The 18,562-nt window shown below is 56.3% G+C and overlaps 1 protein-coding gene across 1 annotated transcript in view; it reads right to left on the bottom strand.

The window, feature by feature from the left end:
- Positions 1 to 18,562, bottom strand: part of SMAD3 (SMAD family member 3) — a gene marked incomplete at its 5' end in the record, with an annotated part of 138,121 nt that overhangs the window by 15,256 nt on the left and 104,303 nt on the right. The window contains 4 exons of the mRNA XM_013007058.2: positions 8,107 to 8,157; positions 12,363 to 12,437; positions 13,738 to 13,869; positions 13,997 to 14,190. Coding sequence (XP_012862512.2) covers positions 8,107 to 8,157; positions 12,363 to 12,437; positions 13,738 to 13,869; positions 13,997 to 14,190 — 452 coding nt within the window. The remainder of the gene's footprint in view (positions 1 to 8,106; positions 8,158 to 12,362; positions 12,438 to 13,737; positions 13,870 to 13,996; positions 14,191 to 18,562) is intronic.

The raw sequence follows: 18,562 nt of genomic DNA, 5'->3' as shown, positions 1-18,562 counted from the left end.
GGCTCGGCTCCAACATTCCAATGAGATAAGCTTCATTCTAAACAATGTGGTCACCAACTATTTCAGCTGTGTTGCTTTGGAAACGTTAGAAAATAAATTTTAAAAATCCAAGAACAAGCCAAGCATTCAAAGGATTCAAGACAACATGCGGGGAACAACAGGTATTGTGAAGGGGCTGCTGGCCAGGTGAAGAAGACCCAGTTCTAGTGTAGACTCTGCTGACCTTGCTGCGTGACCTTGGAGACTGCTCTCTGAGCTCGGTTTGCTAGCCTGGGCCATGACTATAGTGTCCTCGAAGGCATCCAAACCAGGCCACCTAGGCCACTGTGTTTCTGCCACGGAGCCCTCAGAGCAGGCAGGTTGGGCTGATCAGACTACCACCTCTGGCTTCCCCAGTAATATGCCAAACAGCACACAGAGTCCTCATTCCCAAACGATAAGCCCCTGGCTTCAGTCCAAGGCTAAGCACATGAGCTAGGTCCCCAGGAGTACTGGCAGAGCCCTCCCACCAGAGTAAGAAAAGCCAGCAGCTAGGGAACACGGTGCTGAGGCCATGCACTGGGAAGGTGTGGGCTCCGGCTTCAAGGAGGCTCAGGAATGAGATGACAGCTTGGGGACCTTGGCCAAGAGGTCCCCCAAGGAGATCTGAGTCCTGATCCAATCACCACTGGACAGGCATCCTAGCAGGATGGAAGGAGCCTGGTACAGGAGCTGTGTCATCAGGCCGGAGGCCATGCTTGAAGGCTGCCCGTTTCAGAGTGCTGTCTGGCTGGGGCAGCCAGCATTCAGGAGTGGGATGCACCAGGCCTGCCCATCCAGCCACATGTTTCCTATGCCCTGCAAACAAGGAGAGGCAGCCCGGCTTGTGCTTACCTCCCCTCACCCCTCAGCTGTTCCCCACGGCAACTCCGGGAGTGGAGCTGCAGACCACAGCTACAGCCACACCTCCGGGGCCTGCCTGGACTGCACTTAAAAAAAATCATTTTATTGGGGGCTCGTACAACTCTTATCACAATCCATACACACATCAATCGGCACACTTTCTTTTTCACTGTCTGCGTGCCCTTCCCAAAGGCCGTGTTCACACCAGTCAGCACAAGCAAAGAGAATGATCGAGAACCCGGCAAAGAAGACTGCTACCCACGGGCTAACCAAGAGGTGACAACTACTGAAGAACCGTGCCGCTGGGCTGAGCTTCCTAGCAGACAAGGCTGAACGAGGAGAGCGTGCTGTGTGACTTGGCTTTGGTTTGTGATCGGACAAGGCTTATGAGTTATGCGGGAAATGCAGGTTGTCTTAACACAAAGTCTTAAATCTCTCAGTAGAATGCTGCTGCCGGAAGGAAGGAAGGAAAGAGAGGAGGAGGGAGGACGCAGAGGGAGGCAGGGAGAAGGGGAGCAAAGCTCAGGAAGAAAGGAAAAGGAAGGCGGGGACGAAAGGGAGGAGGCCCCCATGGAAGGGAAGAGGTAAAGGGCAGGAGGCCGGGGTGAGCCAGCGAGGAGGGCAAGAAAGGGCAGGCAGGAAGGCCGAGAGAGAACACGCACAGGCCCTGAGCAAGCTGGCCCACCCACTGCTCCGGTTTCATGGGCTCTGCGAAACGCAGAGGCAGTTTGACTGGGGGGCCTCTGTTGCCATAGGACCTGCAGACCAGCCGCTGAAGGCCCCTCTGGAAGGACAGCGCTCCGCAGCTGCAGGAGAGCAAGCCCTGGCTCCCCAAGCTGACGATGATGCACACACCTAGGAGGGTGGCCAGAGGCACGTGCCAGGCCTTCCCTTACGCAGCCCATGTCCCGGGCAGGCCTGGGGGTCTGTGCCCATCTCAAGCTCCAGCCAAGGTGATGGGGCATCGGGCGCCCTGGGCCCCGCCCCCACCAGCATGGAGGCAGCCAGGCTCTCCCCAGGGCGGGGGGGCCTGGACCCCCGAATTCGTGGTAGGCTCCCGCTGCCTAATGCACCAGGCTGGCTTCAGTTTGGAGCCCTGTTCCAAGCTGGCATGGATGTCTGTTTTGTTTAAAGGAAAAGAAAACAGAATAAAACCCCGAAGGAAACACTTGGATTAAGGGACGCCTATTAAAAACATGTGCAAGAAAGCCAAATACGGTAAAGGGAGGGGGAGGGGGGAGGCAAGAGATGGGTGGGGGCGGGGTGTAACTTTCTACTATAAATTGAAAGCAGAGCCTGGACACAGGCCAGGAGCACTGATGACGTGGCAAGGTCAAAATGTAAACAGCAGAGGCCTGGCGTAGGCTGCGTCCGCTGGGGCTGTAAGAGGCAGCTCCAGCTGCACACACCGATCCCCACATCCCTCTCGACCTGCGTGCCCGACCGGCGTGCCCGTCCCTCTCACAGAAGAACTTTTTCTTAAGGGGGCTGATGGAGTGGGAAGCAGTCCCCGTTGCTCCACACAGAACCAGGCCGGGGTATCTGGGCCACCTGTGCTGGAGGGCTAGAGGGCTAGCAGCCCGGCCCCCATCACCCCCCACCCACCCCTGCCCCCGCAGCCTCAACCCAGCACTGCCCTTGGAAATTAGCGGGGGAAGAAGAGGCGCAATTCCAACCTATGTCAAAAGAAGGAGATCTGTAAACCAAGCTGTGCACAGAGACCCCCAGGCTCTTGTTACCTAAGACCAGCCCTGCCCAGCGCCACAGTCTCATCGGCTAACGCCCCGGCATCGCAGACCCTGGTCTGTGATTCACAGGTGACCTGAGCCAGGTGAGGCCTGGCGCTGAGCAGCATGGGGCACCTGGAGCCCCATCCTGTCTTTGGAAGACCGGGGTCTTGCCACTAGCCCTGCCGGCCACCCGCCTTTCTCTCTTGGCAGGAGATGCCACACCTGCCCCCATGCACTCTGGGAAATGTATCGCCACCCTTGACTCCTGCTTCATCCCGCCTGGGGCACCCACCCATATACGTTACTGCCCCCGGTCAAGGCCTCACCCAGAACACCTCACTCTAAAGCAGGAACTTCGCTCACCCGGCAGGACCCAGCTCCTTATCTTTTTCCTACCCCTCTGCCCCCAGCTGCCTCCCCCCTTCCCCTCCACTGGCCCCAATCCCTCTGACTTAACCGCTTTGGAAATTCCAGGTGAGTCACGGAGCACCCTGTGTCACAACAGGAACATCACCTGCTCATACCCCCTTCCCTGAAAGACAAGGCTGGAGGTGGGGGGTGCTACTGAGAGCCGGCCTCCCCCGCCCCCACCCCAGGGTCACGAGAGCGGCCTCTGCTGCAGGAAGGGCAGCCTTCCTGAGCCCCAGGCCAAGAACGCCTGCGTGGAGAGAAAAGGGAAGAAGGTGCCTTGTGCTGTTCGGGCTTCGGTTTCACAATCCCTTCTTTGAAAGAAATGATCCGATGTCCCGAGGCAAGGCCTGTCCTTTTCCAGGAAGGGCCCACTGTATACCTGGCCACCAAGAAGAAATACACACACTGTCTCTGCTCTCGATCTCTGGGGCCCCACCTTCCCTTCACCCGTCAGCCCAACGCTGACCACTTCAGGCCCCTCCTCTCCACTCAAACCGCTCTCCCCGAGGCCTCCATGGACACTCAGCAGGAACCCGAAGGAGCTGCCCTTGGCCATGGCAAGGCCAGCTGTCCTCTGAGCGCTCCCTGGCCCACTGCTTCCCCCTCTGAGGTCTAGCCCTCACTTTCTCCTTCACAGAGCCCAGCTCACAGACGGATGAGCCTCTGCGATCTTCCCCACCACATCCTGAGTTTGCATCCTGGGCATGCCAGGTCCTCCCTCCTCAGAGCGTGTGCCCTTGGTACTTGGCACTCCACAACACTGCTGGGCACGGACACCCTCAACCATCCAGGCTGCGAATGCCATGCTCTCACCCAGCTTGGGACCCCCAGCATCGGCCCCTAGCAGGCAATCACAAATGCTGACTGAATGAGAATACAGAGGGCCGCCGCAGGCAGGGCTGAAAGTGTGTCCCAGTGAGGCCGCCTCTTCTTCCTCTGCACCCCGCAGAGCATACCGGCTGCTCCTACTTCCTGGTTTGTGGTGATTTAGTGCCCAGCACCCTGATGTCATTCCTGAGACCTTCCTGGGCGGGTGCACGGAAACAAGCTGTATGAGGAATAAGGGGAGGGAAGGACAGGCAGGCGTGGCTCCCACCCAGGGGCTGCGCAGGGTACAAGGGCGTCAGCCTGACATATGTCCCCCAGTCCCACTACCCACTGATCTGTGGAACCCTATACAGGGCTTCCAAGACAGTAAACCTTCACAGGAGCAGACAGCACATGCTTCTCAAAGCGCCTGGGGGGTCTGGACGGCGAGCCTTGCAGTTAGTAGCCCAATGGCTAATCCACAGCGACACCCAGGGCCCCTTTGTCCCGAACACAAACCGAAACCAAACTCACTGCCATCAAGTTGGTTCCAACTCACAGTGACGGTAGGACTGGGTAGAGCTGCCCCCGTGGGTTTCCAAGGTGAACCCGGATGTGGAGTAAAGTGCCCATGTCTTTCTCCCAAGAAGCAGCTGGTGGTTCTGAACTGCCGATCTTGAGGCTCGTAGAGCCCAACAAGTAACCATTATGCCACCAGGGCTCCTCCTGTCCGTAACTAGACCTGGATGGATGCCCTTCTCTGACTCTCGTTCTTCTGAATGAGAAAGTGGGGGGCTAGCTGAGCGGGGGGCCATGATGCCGATGGGGCACATGCTGTGGACCTCCAAGGGCCAAACTCAAAGCCAGTGCCCACACTTACTAGCTGTGTGACCTGGGTTGAGCCAAAGCAAGGAACAGGTATACTACCTGATGAGGTGCGAGGTGGTGCACACAAGTTAAGCCAATGCTCCGCTACTAGCTCAGAGGTTGGTGGTTCAAACCTACCCAGCAGCTCCTTGGAAGACCGTCCTGATGACCTGCTTCTGAAAGGTTGCAACTTTCAAACCCTTAAGGAGCCACTGTACGCTGCACACGTGGGGCCCACTCTGAGTCGAAATCTCTTCTTCAATAGCAACTAACACCACCTACCTTACAAGGGTGTCATGCAGGTTAATGGAGTTAAAAATGCAGGGAGCACCCTGAGCAATACAATACTCAGTGAACTCTAGGTGCGCAATCCGTGTTTGCCGTCACCGTCACCGTCGCCACCTCCTTTCCTTCCCCTTGGGACATGGGAGTCTACAGGACTCTTCTGGCCAGGGGGGAAGCCAATGGCTTTGGCTGGGCTGAAGTTGGGGAGCTAGAGCCCATGATGCAGAAAGGCTGTGGGGCCTGTGAGTCCTAACGAACTCTGACTCAGTGGCTGACTCACCCCTCAACTTGCCCCCCGACTCATCCCCGAATCAGATCTTCCCAGCAGAGATGTAACCAGATCAAGGCCGGAGTAACGACCTAGGAATTCCAACTCTCAGATGAGCAGCTGGAGGGCAGGGCAGTGAGAAGGGAGAGCCTTGCCCAGGAGGACTCTGCTTTGATCCAAACTCCAGGACACATCCCTGTCCACACAGTCTAGAGGGGAATTCATAGCATACCCTCTGCCCGAACCACTGTGTCGGGTGGCCACTCCTCCACGCTGACCTCTGGGGTTTCAAAGGCAAACGCCTGCTATAAGGCCTGATGACGAAGTGTGGCCTCGGCCGCTGGGTGGGGAAATGGCTCAGAAATGAAACCTAAACCAGTCAACCTCAAAAGCTCAGAGTCAAGTGCGTGAGCAAGGCCTTTCATCTCTCAAGTGTGAACATGGCTTCTCCCCTGCGGGGCTGTGTTCAATCCTGCAGACGGCCCCTTCGCATCAGGAATGGGGTCTTCCCACTTGTCCGCCGGCTCTCAGAGCTTCCCCAGCGACCCTCAATATCCCAAAGAGGAGGTTCATCATGGAACGCTCTCAGTGCGGACTGCAGAGCAAAGGGGGCCTCACCAGCCCCGTTCCCTTCTAGTCACCAAACCCACAGACGAAGTCCCGGCCATGGAGCCCCAAACAGAATCCGACTGCATTTCCTAAAATTACCAGACCAGAACATTAAAAAAAGAAAAAAGCCCTCCCGGTAATAAAAACGAATCATATATTCCATTTGTTTTACACCCTTGGCAGGCTCCACGCCAAAGCCACCAGAGTGCGTGAGATGAGCCCGTCCCAGCTGGAGAGTGGAGGGCAACTCCTGGTAGGTTAGAGTGGCTCTCTGTAAACCTGACCCCACTCTCTGCACGGCTGGGGGCCCAAACCAAGGTCAGGCCTCTTCAAGGAGCTGTGAGACCACTCCCCATCACAGGCCAGCCCACCCTCCCATCACGTGACAGGGGTATTGCTTCCCCAGGGATCTCCAGGGAGGAAGGCGGCCAGGCTTTGCCTTCAAGGTGCCTCTCAGGGTGCTCCCCCAGCCAGCCTTTGGGCTCGGGTGCCCACCATTTGTACCTGCCAACCCAGATCAAACCCAATCTCCTGTGGCTGGCTGAGTGACTCCCACTCACCCCGACCCAGTGGGACTGAGCAGAACTCCCCAGGGAGGTCTCCAAGGGGACACATCTTCACGGACGCAGCTGGCCACAGAGCAGCTGGGGAGTTCAAACCACCCCCCTTTGGGTCAACAGAAATGGCTTAACCACTGGGTCACCGTAGCTTATCTTTTTACCACCCACACCCACTGCCATCGCGTTGAAACTAACTCAGAGCAACCCGAGGGTGCGCGCAGAACTGCTCCCTACAGCTTTGCAGGAGCAGCCAGCCTCATCTTTCTCACAAGGAACGGCTGATGGGTTTGAACCCCCAGCCCTGCAGTTAGCAGTTCAACCCTTGACCCACAGTGCTGCCAGGGCCTGTCTGCACTACCCAGGGCCCTCAAAATGGTAAACAGGGCATCTAAGCATGGAGATGTGTTTACAAAATAATGTAACGGAGAACAAGAATTGGAAGTTGGATATGGCACGATAGTTGCAGTTGTGATGGTGAGGGGTACAGGTGTGGTAGTCACCCAATCTGGTGTCAATTTAAGGATTAAAAGGGTAGTGGTGGAGTCTAGGCTGTCAATCCTGAGATAGCCAATGTGCCTTCTCTGTGGGCATGGCCTTCTGAGAATTCTGGGAATCTGGGACTTGCTCCTTGGAGGCAGAAGAAACCTCTCTCTCTGTCACTCCCTTGGAGACGCTCTACTGACGAGGCTGACTTCCTGCGAGGCATCCCTGAGGAGATGCCACATGGACCTACCTTGATAATGCAGCCCTGGGAACTGGAATGGGCACGTGGAAACCCCTGCCAGCGGTGAGATGCTTCTACCACCAAAGACTTTCTACCCACTGGCCTGTGATCTTCTACATTTGGCATCATTGCATGTGTTTCTTCAGTCTGAAGAGGACTTTGTAGATTGCTGTCAGACATATGGGCTAATATCGGACTTATGACCTTGGACTGGACTGGGTTGGGATGTTTTCTCAATGTTCAATTCCTCTTGTATGTAAACCTCTCTCTTATATACATACGCGTGTTTATGAATTTGTTTCTCTAGTCCACCCAGAGGAACACAACAGGAGATCTGTCTAGACCTCAAAGGGTATGTGGGACAATCCTATTCTCTTTCAGCTGTTTTTCCATGAACTTTCTGAGCCTTCTTCCACAAACATAAGGAGGAACGTGAGACTGAAAGTGCTTATATATTAGGGTGGTTGGGTCACGACCACATCGTTTGCTTTAAAATTCCGTTCTGGTTACTGTTTTAATTAAAATGACCAAAATTTAAGATGAAATGCTCAGTAACGTCCAAAAAGGTGTTTCTGGGACAAGTCTCTGGAAGTCGGGGGTGGGAGCCTGCTCAGTCTTGGGCCCCTGGCTTTGCATCAAACCACACCTGTGTGCTTGGCCCCCTCTCCCGGGCACACGGTTTGGGGGATATGCATTCACTCACGTCTAACCAGCACCCGGGGGACCTATCAACCCAGCATAAGGCTGCCTTTCCCGCCACTGCGGTTCTCAGGTTTCCTTGTTCTGTGGGTGACCCCAGCATCACTGTAACCAGAAACCTGGGGGGGGAGGGGGCCAGTGGGAAGAGGGGAGAGCCTTCCTTACCTTCAGCGACACTGCAGCCCTGCCCCCAGGCCACCACCACCAGCAGCAGCTGGGGCTGCTGCCTGAGGAGTCCAAGCAGAGGGACAAGGAGGTACTTACCCAAGTTGTTGTGCGCCGGGGACATCGGGTTTGGGGAGAGGTTTGGAGAACCTGCAAGGTGTGAGAGAGTTGAGAGACTTTGGCAAAGAGACTTGGCCTGGACTGCCCCGTTTTCAAACATGTCCATTGAGATGGGGCAACCAGCAGGAGGTGTGACCCCATGGGCCTGGCCCAGCACGTCCTCTCTGGACCGCGGTTTCCCCCACCCCCATGAGAAGTAGGCTCTAACAGAAGCTGATGTCTGAGTACCCCACCCAGGACCGGGGGCGCAACTCACACGGCTGTCGGCTTCCTCCAGGCGACATAGACCTGCCTGCACTCCCCAAAATCCCAAACCAAACTCCGCCATTGAGTGCATGGACGACAGGGCAGAACTCCCTTTGTGGCTCTGAGCCTGTCGTTCCTAATAGGAAGAGAAAGTCCCGTCTTCCTCCTGAGGGCCGGCTGGCGGCTTTGAACGTTGACCTTGTGGATCGTCGCACAATGTGTAACCCCTACGCCACTGGGGCCTCCTTCCTGTTTGCTACGCCCTCTCCACCCCCGGCCCTCCAGGAAAAGCAAGGGAACAGGGAAGCCCCAAAGCCCAAGCAGTCCAAGGCTACTTCTGCAGCCAGACAGGGAGGTTTGGAGCTGCCCGGGCCTCACCGGTCACTGCCCCCAGGTAGATGCCGCAGGGGCTCTGGCAGCTGGAAACACCCACTGCCCATCCTTTCCCACTGCAAAGGGCCTCATGGTGTGTGCAAAACGCCGGTGTGCATGTGGGGAAAAGTTTAAACTTACCTGGTTCTCTTACTCTGTTACCCCTTCTCCCCCCCACTCCATCCACCCCCTCCACCCCCCAAAGAAAACCATCATGTGGCGTCAGCTTTCCGGAGAAGAGTAACGGCTTTCTCTGAAGTACACACTGCTTGCCCGGCATCTGTTCCTGGCGTCCACAAGGCTATGGAGAGTAATTTATTTGTGGATGCCCTGGTAGGCCTGGCTTAAGGGGTCTTGGTGGCATGGTGGGTTTAGTGTTGTGTTGCTAATCCAGAGGTCAGTGGTTTGAACCAACCAGCCACTCTGCGGGGTTTGAAAAGAAGCGGCTGTCTGGGCCTATAAACCCGAATGATGAGGGCAACGAATGTGTAGGTGTGCTTTACACAACTGATGTATGTGCAGATTGTGATAAGAGTTGTATTTGAGCCCCAATAAAATGATTTAAAAATAATAATAAAATAAATGATGCTGGGGAAAAAAAGAATTGGAAACCCTATGGGGCAGTTCTGTTCTGTCCCATAGAATAGCTACCACTCAGGGGTGGGGCTTGGCTTGTTTTTGTTGGGGGTGGGGTGGGGTATGGCTTGTGTGCTGTGTGGCATAAACTGTAGGCACTTTGACTACAAACCCAAATGGGTTTCATGCCAATCTGATCCCCTAGCAACTGACTTGGGAACATCTGGAGATGTTGAAATCCACCCCCCTATGGGAACAAGGCCATGGGGATCTGCCCCCACAAAATTACCATCACTGACAACCCTGCAGAGTACAGCTCTGCTCTGGCATGCGCCGGGTCCCCAGCAGTCAGAATTAACTCGACGGCATCAGGGGGGTTTTGTTGTGTCTAGGGGGACCGACTTGGTCTTGCCCCCAGATTCCACCAGCTCACCGTGTCTGGGATGGCCCAGACCCTGCTGGCTGGGCTTTGCAACTGGCCTTAAGCACCTACTGCTCTGAACTGCTCGTGGGGCCTGGTGCTGCCCCTAACTCAACTGTACCCTCCGTGAGGCCAAGGGAGGAGCCCTTTCTGTCTCTCCCCCAAGAAAGGACTCCCTGGGGCGTGTGTGTGTGTGTGTGTGTGTGTGTGTGTAATAACCGCTGCGTGGTGTCAGAATCTGCCCCGTAGCCCGGACACATCACCACTGAGTTACATAGTGATAATGATCACTTTGAGCCTTGACTCTGTGGTGACGGGTGCACATTAAATGAGGCTGAATGTCAGATGCATCACCACACTGTGCCTGCCACACAGTCCCGGTACACGCAGGTCACCACCCCTACCCGCCGCCCCAGGGGAGAGCAGAGCTGCTCCGTGGAGCTGGGCCATGATCCCCTGGGAGCAGGCTGGGCAGTCTTTCCTCCGAAGATGGCTGGGGAGGTTCTACCTGACCACCTTTGGGGTCGCAGTCCACCGCACACCATTCGAGGGCACCCAGGGGCCTGCTAGTAGGTGAGGCACGGCGTCATGAGGTGCTGTGGAGGCAGTTCTGCGTTGCCCCAACAGTGTGCTCTAGGCTGTGATCCTGATGGGAGCAGGCTGTCCAGGTTGGAGCCACTGCCTCTGGATTAATAGCTGAGCCCTCAACTGTCGAGCCACTAGGGCTTCCTTAGCACAGAGTCAACACAAACCAAACCCCTGCCACGCAGTCGATTCTGACTCACAGCAACCCTGCCGGACAGGCGAGAGCTGCCTCCGTGCACTTCCCAGACTGTCACTCTTGACGGGTAGAAAGTCCCATCTTTCTCCTGCCGAGCAGCTGGTGGTTTCAAACTGCTGCCTTTTCGGTTTGCAGCCCAACACGTAACCACTAGGCCACTCGGGTTCCTACCACTAGCAGATAGTAGCCACTCAATAACAGTAGGTGTTGAACCATGTCTGTGTCCAGCTTAGAAGTGGCCCCAGTCCTGAAGGCTCTGGAAGGCTGGGGGGCCCTCCCATGGGTGTGCAGGGCTGTGTGTGTGTCAGAGAAGACACAGGAGGGACAAAGTGATCTCCCAGCTCTGACTGAGACACTGCCACACTTCAGTTGGCAGGGACACCAAGCCCTGGGGCCACGGGATTGGTTTCTAAGAGGGCAACTTGGCATGGAGAACAGAGGACAAACAGGACCCCCTCCCCTCCACGGGGCTGGCTGGGGGTCCCTCCAGCTCCAGCTCCACTTTTGCTAAAAGCACGACTGTTCTTAGCAGGGCCCTGCAGACACACCTGTAGCAAGAGAGGAAGGGAAGAGAAAATGGGGTAGAGCAAAGAGGAGGAGGAGGAGGAGGGAGAAGAAATGAGGACTGAGCGAGTAGAAACGTGGCAGCTCCGCCCAGAGACAGACCTCGGGCTCTGGTCTGTTTTCTCCTGGCTATAACGGTGATCATTGTACAAATTATGCCGAGCAGCAAGGCTGGACGAGAGAAGGGCGGGTGAGAATGCAGCCTCTGGGAAGACGCTGCCTAGCTGGCTTGCTGCCCACACCAGCATTTAATCGCTGCAAGCTCTCAGCACTCACCTGGCATCATATACAGGAAGGCTTTCTGGGCACTCCACACAGGCCCCCACTGTCCCCACTGCCAGCCCCTCATCCAGGGAGGGAGTGTCAAAGCCCAAAGAGCCACGATGCCCACCGTAGACCTCAAGGACCCTATGTCTACATGGGAGTCTCTTTCATCCTTTCAGGAAATGCACCCTCTCTTGTAGGCTGCCAGGACAGCTGGCTCTGGAAGTGCCAGGCGTGCCCACCATCAATGACCTGGAACATCTGTTTGGCTCCCTCCTCCTCTTCTCCCAGCCCCACACCACACATGCCCGTCCTAAGTGGCAGCTGGGCTGCACTTCCAGGAGCTGCTGGGTTGATGCCAACTTGATCCCCTAACAGACGACCGACCAGGGAACATCTGGAGCGGTGGCTGGCGAGAATGGGACTGGCTCCCCGGGGGCTGGAGCACATGGATGGCAGTGGGTCACCACACACCAACAGCTGCTCCTGCGGGTCTCCCTCCCCACCAGCCTTGCCTCCATCCAGGGTCTCCTCCCATTGGCCCACGCTGCACCCCACTGCCAGCAATAGCTCCCGAAGGCAGAAATCCTGCAGGAATGTCCCCCTGGGCCACAGGCTAAATGGCATCTCATCACCTTGGGGGATCAGATCCAGCCCCATGGAGTTCTCCTGCCCATACCTTCGAGACTCCACCTGGCGCACCTTCTGCCTGCCCTGATGGCTTGGCCACCTCCACCTCGTGCACGGAAGACCTGCCCTGACTGCCGAGCACTGCTCTTCTCTCAGGCGGGGGAGGTGGCCCTGCTCTGAGCTCTGGGTGCTGCATGGCTTCTCCCAGCAGGACCCACAGGACGACAGTCACTACCACACCCAGCACAGTCCCTGGCAGATCGTGATGGCTCTATAAATATCCACGGGGAGGAGAGAATGGAGAAAGCGGGGGAGGGAGGGCGAGCGGAGAAGGGATGGCAGGTTCAGTAACAACTAAGGGTGCCCCTGGGAGGCTCTCACCTGCATCCATGCTGTGGTTCATCTGGTGGTCACTGGTTTCTCCATCTTCACTCAGGTAGCCAGGGGGTGGGGTCTCTGGGAATCAGAAGGAAGCTGGTTCATCAAAGGGTCTCCAGGGTCTGGGGTCTAAGATGCCGTTTGCAAGCATCGCTTACTTCCAGGGCTATCTGCTGGTGGGCGCTGGGGACACTGAGGTCCTGGGCCAGTGCACTGGCACCTCATGGGTGCTGGCCACATTCCTGTCAACCCCCAGCTTCCCTTTGACTGAAACTGCCTTTGTGGGCACCCTCCTTATCACCCTGACTTAGAAACACTCATTCCTACACGAACACCTAGGCCCATCTCCCCTCCCCTGGAAGCTCAGGTGTAAGCGCCAACCGCTCTGGGAAGCCTCTGCACCTATCTCAGCGTTCACTGCCCTCTGTCCTCTGAGAAGCTACTAAGCTATGGCCTTACCTCTGCCCCCATGACCCCACTAGCTTCCCCTGCACACCTGCCCTTACTGCTGTTAGGGCTGTCTTTTCCAGGGCTGTGTCTTAGCTTCCCAGTGAGGTTACAAGTTCAACAACAGGCAGCGCCTGAGTGAAAGGTTTGCTGCATGAGTGGAGGTTTGGGTGAGTCACCTCCAGGCACCAGGACTACCTGTGGACGGATCCAGAGGGCAGGTGTGGGCGAGGAGGCCAGCCTGGTTATGCCTAGAGGTTTGACCCAAGCCCACAGGCCACTCCCTCTAACCCTAACCTCAGTCCAGTAACTGGGTGCACAAGGTCAAGTTAGAGCAGCGTTGTCAGCTGAGGAGAAAGTCAAACTATTCACACATTATTTGCATGTGAATTTCGGGCTTCCGGAAACACTTACAGGCTCTCGGTCGCAGAGTTAAAAACTCTTGAATTCAACCTCCAGCTCCACCCAGATTGTAACCCTTCACCAGGGTGTGCAGTCAGGTGTCCCCAGCCATGGACAAAAGACCCCGCCCCAGGCTTACTTATAGGGCTGGCCCCACTGCACTCTGCGGGCCACCTCTCCTGCAGGCCCCGAGAGACCCTCCCTTGGGGATCCTGTCGGAACCCCAGCACCATGACGACGAGAGGGTGGTGCGAGAAACACAGCATCACCACTTCCGCTTCCAAAATAAATGATGGTGCTGGAGGCCAGGCGGAAGGGTCACGCTGCTCCCAGGCCAAGAAAAGCATCAACAGCGAGTGGGGAGCCAGCCTAGGCCACGAGTGTTCTCCCCAAAGGGATGCGGTTCTGAGTCAGCCCGGGGCCTGGCTGGGAGGGGGGGGGGGTGTGAAGAGAGCAGGGAAGGGGGGCAGAAACCACTTTGGGCTGTGGCGTCCCCTGGGGACCCCAGGCAGCCAGTGCACCAGCATACCTGGAATATTGCTCTGGGGCTCGATGCCCGCCGGGAAGTTAGTGTTCTCGGGGATGGAATGGCTGTAGTCGTCCAGTGGGGGGAACTCAGCCGGGATCTCCGTGTGTCGCGGCACCAGCACAGGAGGTAGAACTGCACAGGAGGCAAAGCAGAGGTGGATCAGCCCCCGGCCGGCTGGCTCCCCCAACCATCCCACCATCCCGGGCAGGAGCAGGAGGGGCAGGGGCAGGAGGAGGAGGGGCAGGGGCAGGAGGCTGACCTGGCGTCTCCACTCTCTGGTAGTGGTAGGGGTTCACGCACACCTCATCTTTCTTCATGTGGAAGGCGAACTCACACAGTTCCATGGCACGCAGCTCGTGGTGGCTGTGCAGGTCAGGCCACCGCCACAGGCGGCAGTAGATGACATGGGGGAGCCCCTTCCGGTGGGACACCTGCAGCCGCCCATCCAGAGACCTGCGGGCAGAGCAGGGGGCAGACGTGAAGTGTGGCTTGCCTTCCCCCCAAGGTCCTGCCTCAGGTTTGCTGGCCATCTCTGAAACGCCCCTGTCCCCTCGTTTCCCTCAGACCCAGAGGGCCCTAGGCGTAGAGGACCGCTGTTTGGGCGGAAGGGAACTTAGAAGAAAAGAGGCCCAACCGAGGAAGCAAGAGGGCCTCTGGGGGCTGGCAGAGTGGGCCTTGAGCCCACCAGACCTGTGTCAAGGAGTTCTCAAGCCGTCCCTGCCCTGGGAAATGCCGCGCTCCCGGCAGCGGCACTCCACCACACGCCCAAAGGGCCTGATTCCGACCCAGGCAGCCATGTGGGGAAGGTGTCTGGGCCAGCCAAGGCCATGAGCAAAGAGATTCCTGAGGCATGGCTGCCAGGGCTGCAGGGAGACTATGTAGAGTGACAGAGGCCTAGGCCACCACATGGCCATCTCTAGCTGCTCGTAGTGGACACTCAACCCACTTTCTCCTCTGGAAAGCAGACAGGAAACATCAACAACTCCTCTTGAAGGTGTTATTTGTGGTGAAGCGGGATGGGCACGAACAGGTGAAAGTCTGCATCAGGGGTCCTCAAACTGCGGCCCACGGGCCACATGCGGCCGCTGAGGACATTTCTCCAGCCCTGCGGGTGATTTTGTTTTTCACTTCAAAGTAAGATTTGTGCAGTGTGCATAGGAATTTGTTCATAGTTGTGTGTTGTTGTTTTTTTAAACTATAGTCGGGCCCGCCAATGGGTCTGAGTTTAAAAAGTTTGAGGACCCCTGGTGTGCACTATAGCCCTCTGAGTTTGAGGCTCTCCTGCTGGCTGCCCCCGGCTGAGCGTTCTCACCATCTTCTTGGAGATGGATGAGGTCGCAGGGGGACAGCTGTGCGTTGAGCAGCAGCAGCTGTCTCCAGACCACGGCTTATTCTACCACTGCCAGTGCCCTGTCCTGGTGCCAACAACATCCCCATAGCATTGACCATGGCCTCCAAGCAGGGGCTCCTCAACTCTCCAGCTGGGCCAGGTGGGCTGTCAGATGGCCTCCAGCCCCCTCTTACCTGCAAGCCAAGCTGGTGACTTCAAAGTAAGAGAAGGCATGATTCAGAATAAGCTGGAAGAACTGCGGCAGCCTCCGGCCCCCACCCTCCTCCAAGCACAGCCGAGCTGGGGCGACCAGACGCCACTCCATGGCTGACTATGGCTGGAGTAGGCTGCTTCTCCCTCCCAGACTCGAGGATCGGGGCCCACTGGGGATTTGGGGAGAGGGGACGTGACAGAAAAGGAGACATGCCTATTGAGAGCTGAGTAGGTACCACTTACTGGATGATTCATTTTTCCAAAAATATCTCATTCGAAACAATAATCCTCATGTAGCAGATGGGGGAATTAGGGCTCTGTTACTTGCACAAGGTCTCGGAACAGGAAGCGGGATGGCCAAGGGTGACATCGCTAGGTGGCCAAGTTATTTCCTGGCAGCCAGATGAAAGTGTACAAGGCTTGGCCAACATCGTTTGCTGTCCCGTTCCCCACCAGCATCATTCCCTAGACTGGTGTTTCAGGTAAAGCCGGTGGCCCACAGGAAAGCCAGGAGTGTGGTTTTTATATTACCTATATAATATTGTTATGCGTACTATACATCCACAGAATTTCATTCACAGTTGATTCACGTCATGCGTGGCGGTTTGAGCGCACTAAGTTGTCAGGAATAGTATCGTAGTGGACACGGAATCCCTCTTGTCCAGCCCTAGCTAGGGACAGGTAAGCTCTGGTAACTCAAGTCTCCTGCCTCTATGCGCATGCACAGATTGTCAACGACCATGTTGTCTTGCGGGGGTCACAACTAGGTCTTAGGGAGTCAATGAGATGAAAGTACAGAATTCACAAATAATGAGGATCGCCTTTTTGGGGGGGGGCGGGGGGTATCGAGCCAAAAGGTAACTTTTTACTTGTGATACCCTTCCTTATTTCCTGTCACATGAAGCCAAGTGGTGGATTCCCTTTTCCAAAGACGGCCGTGAGTCCTCCTCCCACCCCACGTGCTCTCTATGTACTGCTCCTCCCTCCTCTGGGAGGACACCCCTCCCATCTGAGTGCCAGGTCTGTCCTTAGGTCCTTGGACCCAAGCAGAACTTGGTGGGCCCTGACCAACAAGGCAGGGCAGAGAATAATGCCACGTGATTTGCAAGGCTGGATCTCTAGACTGCCGGGTTCTTCCACCTTGTTGGCATTGGAAGACTGCCCCTCCCCAGGACCCAGCCACACGCTCTGAAGAAGCCGACCAACCACATGCATAAGCCATACGTTTATGGAAAAATTCCATTATCTTCAAAGTCCACTTTCCGTGCACTTTTGGGATGGCCCCTGTATAGTCCTAAGTAGCCAGTGTAAGGAGAGGCCCAGTCTAATGTCCCATCCTACTAGGGACACCTCCTCTCACTTCCCCCCTAATTTCTGTAACAAATCCAAGGACCATGAGAACAGTAGAGACTACGCGACCCCTACTCCAAGGGTGGGCCCTGGGCTAGCAGCATGGGCAGCACCCAGAAGCCTGTTGAAAACACAACCGCTCAGATCCCACCCATCCTACTCATCCTCATCTGTCTTCATCGAGGTCTCAGATGGCTGGTGTGACAAAGTGTGGGCAGCTCCATAGACCACAAACCTAACTCCCGGCTACAGAGTCACTGCTGACTCCTCGTGGCCCCTATAGGACAGGGCCGAACCACCCCTGACTTTCTGAGGCTGTCACCTTTATGGGAGTAGACACCCCATCTTTCTTCTGTAGAGAAGCCCGTGGTCTCGAACTGCTGACTTTGTGGTTAGCCGCCCAACACATCCCCAGTGCGTCCCCAGCACTCCTCATGACGGCTTTGATAACTGAGCTGCTCTTGGTCCCGCATCGGAAGCGTCATCCGTGAAAAGTAAGAGTACGGTGACTTTCGAGGGCTGTGAGACCCAAGCTGATGCCCCGTTCCAGACAGGTTTAGAAACGTGACTCATCTGGAAAGTCCTCCGTGTGCTCCTGTATTTAGAAAATATGCAGCGCTGAGAGAAGAAGAGCGGCCCCGTTCACACCGAGTGCGTTTAGACGGACACCAGCCAGCGAATCGTGAAGAAGAACTGGCATTGTGAGAGTGCTACGGGGCAGCGGCCTGCTACAGTCTACGTCCACAAGGACCTTCCTTAGAGAAAGAGCTGGATGAGGCATTCTCAGGAGGCCCGGACTGCCCTGAGCCTAAAGGATGGAGAAAGGCTGACTGCCCGAAGGGTCTGGGCGAAGGGCATTCCGTGCCAGGCCCCGTGGAGGGTGGGAAACACAGTACGGTGGGAGGAAGCCAACCAGAGACTGGAGTGACTGATGCAGAGGAGGAGAGGGGACTGGATGCAAGATAAGGCGGGGGCGGCAGGCCGGGCTGGCTCTGCAGGGACTTACCTGAAGGCTATGCCAAGGGATTCCACCTTTTTTCCTAAGTGCAAGACTGTGTGCACACGTACGAGAGAGAGTGTACAGACCTCAGGCCACATGAGAAGGCTGGCTGTCCCCCCTGAGCAGACAGGGGGCAAGAACAGTAGTGAGGGCAACACTCATGGAAGCATTGTCCTTTCTATAAGAAGGCCCAGTCCCTGGGCCCCACGCGTCAGTAGACATTGTGCTTTCTAATAGCTGGGTGGGCCTGGAGGAGCACTATTTGCGACGTGTCCCTTTTTGCCCCCGATGACTAAGAGCACCCCGTTGTCTGAAGACAGAGCATTCATGGGCAGTCTGTCTAGTCAGATGCATCGAACAGACAGAACGTGATCAGATCATGTCCCCAAGACGCTGGCAGCACTGGGGCAGAGGAAGGACAGAGGGCAGAAGTGGGCTTGGTCGCGGGGACTGACTGGAAGCTGCTGACTAAGGGCATCGCTAAGGATGTAATTACCTCTATCCCATGGGGCCCCAGACCAAGGAACCCCTAAAACAGAAAAACAGTAATTACCAGGCAGAATAAGAGAGGTCTGAGCCTAGCCCGGCCAGGACTTGTTCTTGCGATGCGGAAGGAAGACGGCCGGCTCAAGATGTCAGACCTTGGGTCACGCCGTGGCTTGGCCCTCTCCTAGCCGTGAGACTGGGCAAGTCATGTGATCTCTAAGGCCCCCAGGGACCTCATCTGTACAGTGGAGGTACTCTGCCACCCACCGAGCTTACAAGTGATGTGTACCTGTGAAGATGTTTTTAAAGTACCACACACATGAAGAGTTACTATTTTAACTCAGAGCAGCCTCTTTCCAGTCTAGCTTTGGGCGAACGGGGTGAGCTATGGGCTTCTGAGGAGCGAAAGGGAGAGTGGGGAGTGGAGAGGGTAAAACTTGTCCCAT

This window comes from Echinops telfairi, unplaced genomic scaffold, assembly GCF_000313985.2.
Source record: "Echinops telfairi isolate 266 unplaced genomic scaffold, ASM31398v2 ScPeMD7_7475;HRSCAF=8513, whole genome shotgun sequence".
Classification (NCBI taxonomy): domain Eukaryota; kingdom Metazoa; phylum Chordata; class Mammalia; order Afrosoricida; family Tenrecidae; genus Echinops; species Echinops telfairi.
Note: the sequence above shows the minus strand (reverse complement) of the source record. Positions and strands in the feature narration are given on the sequence as shown.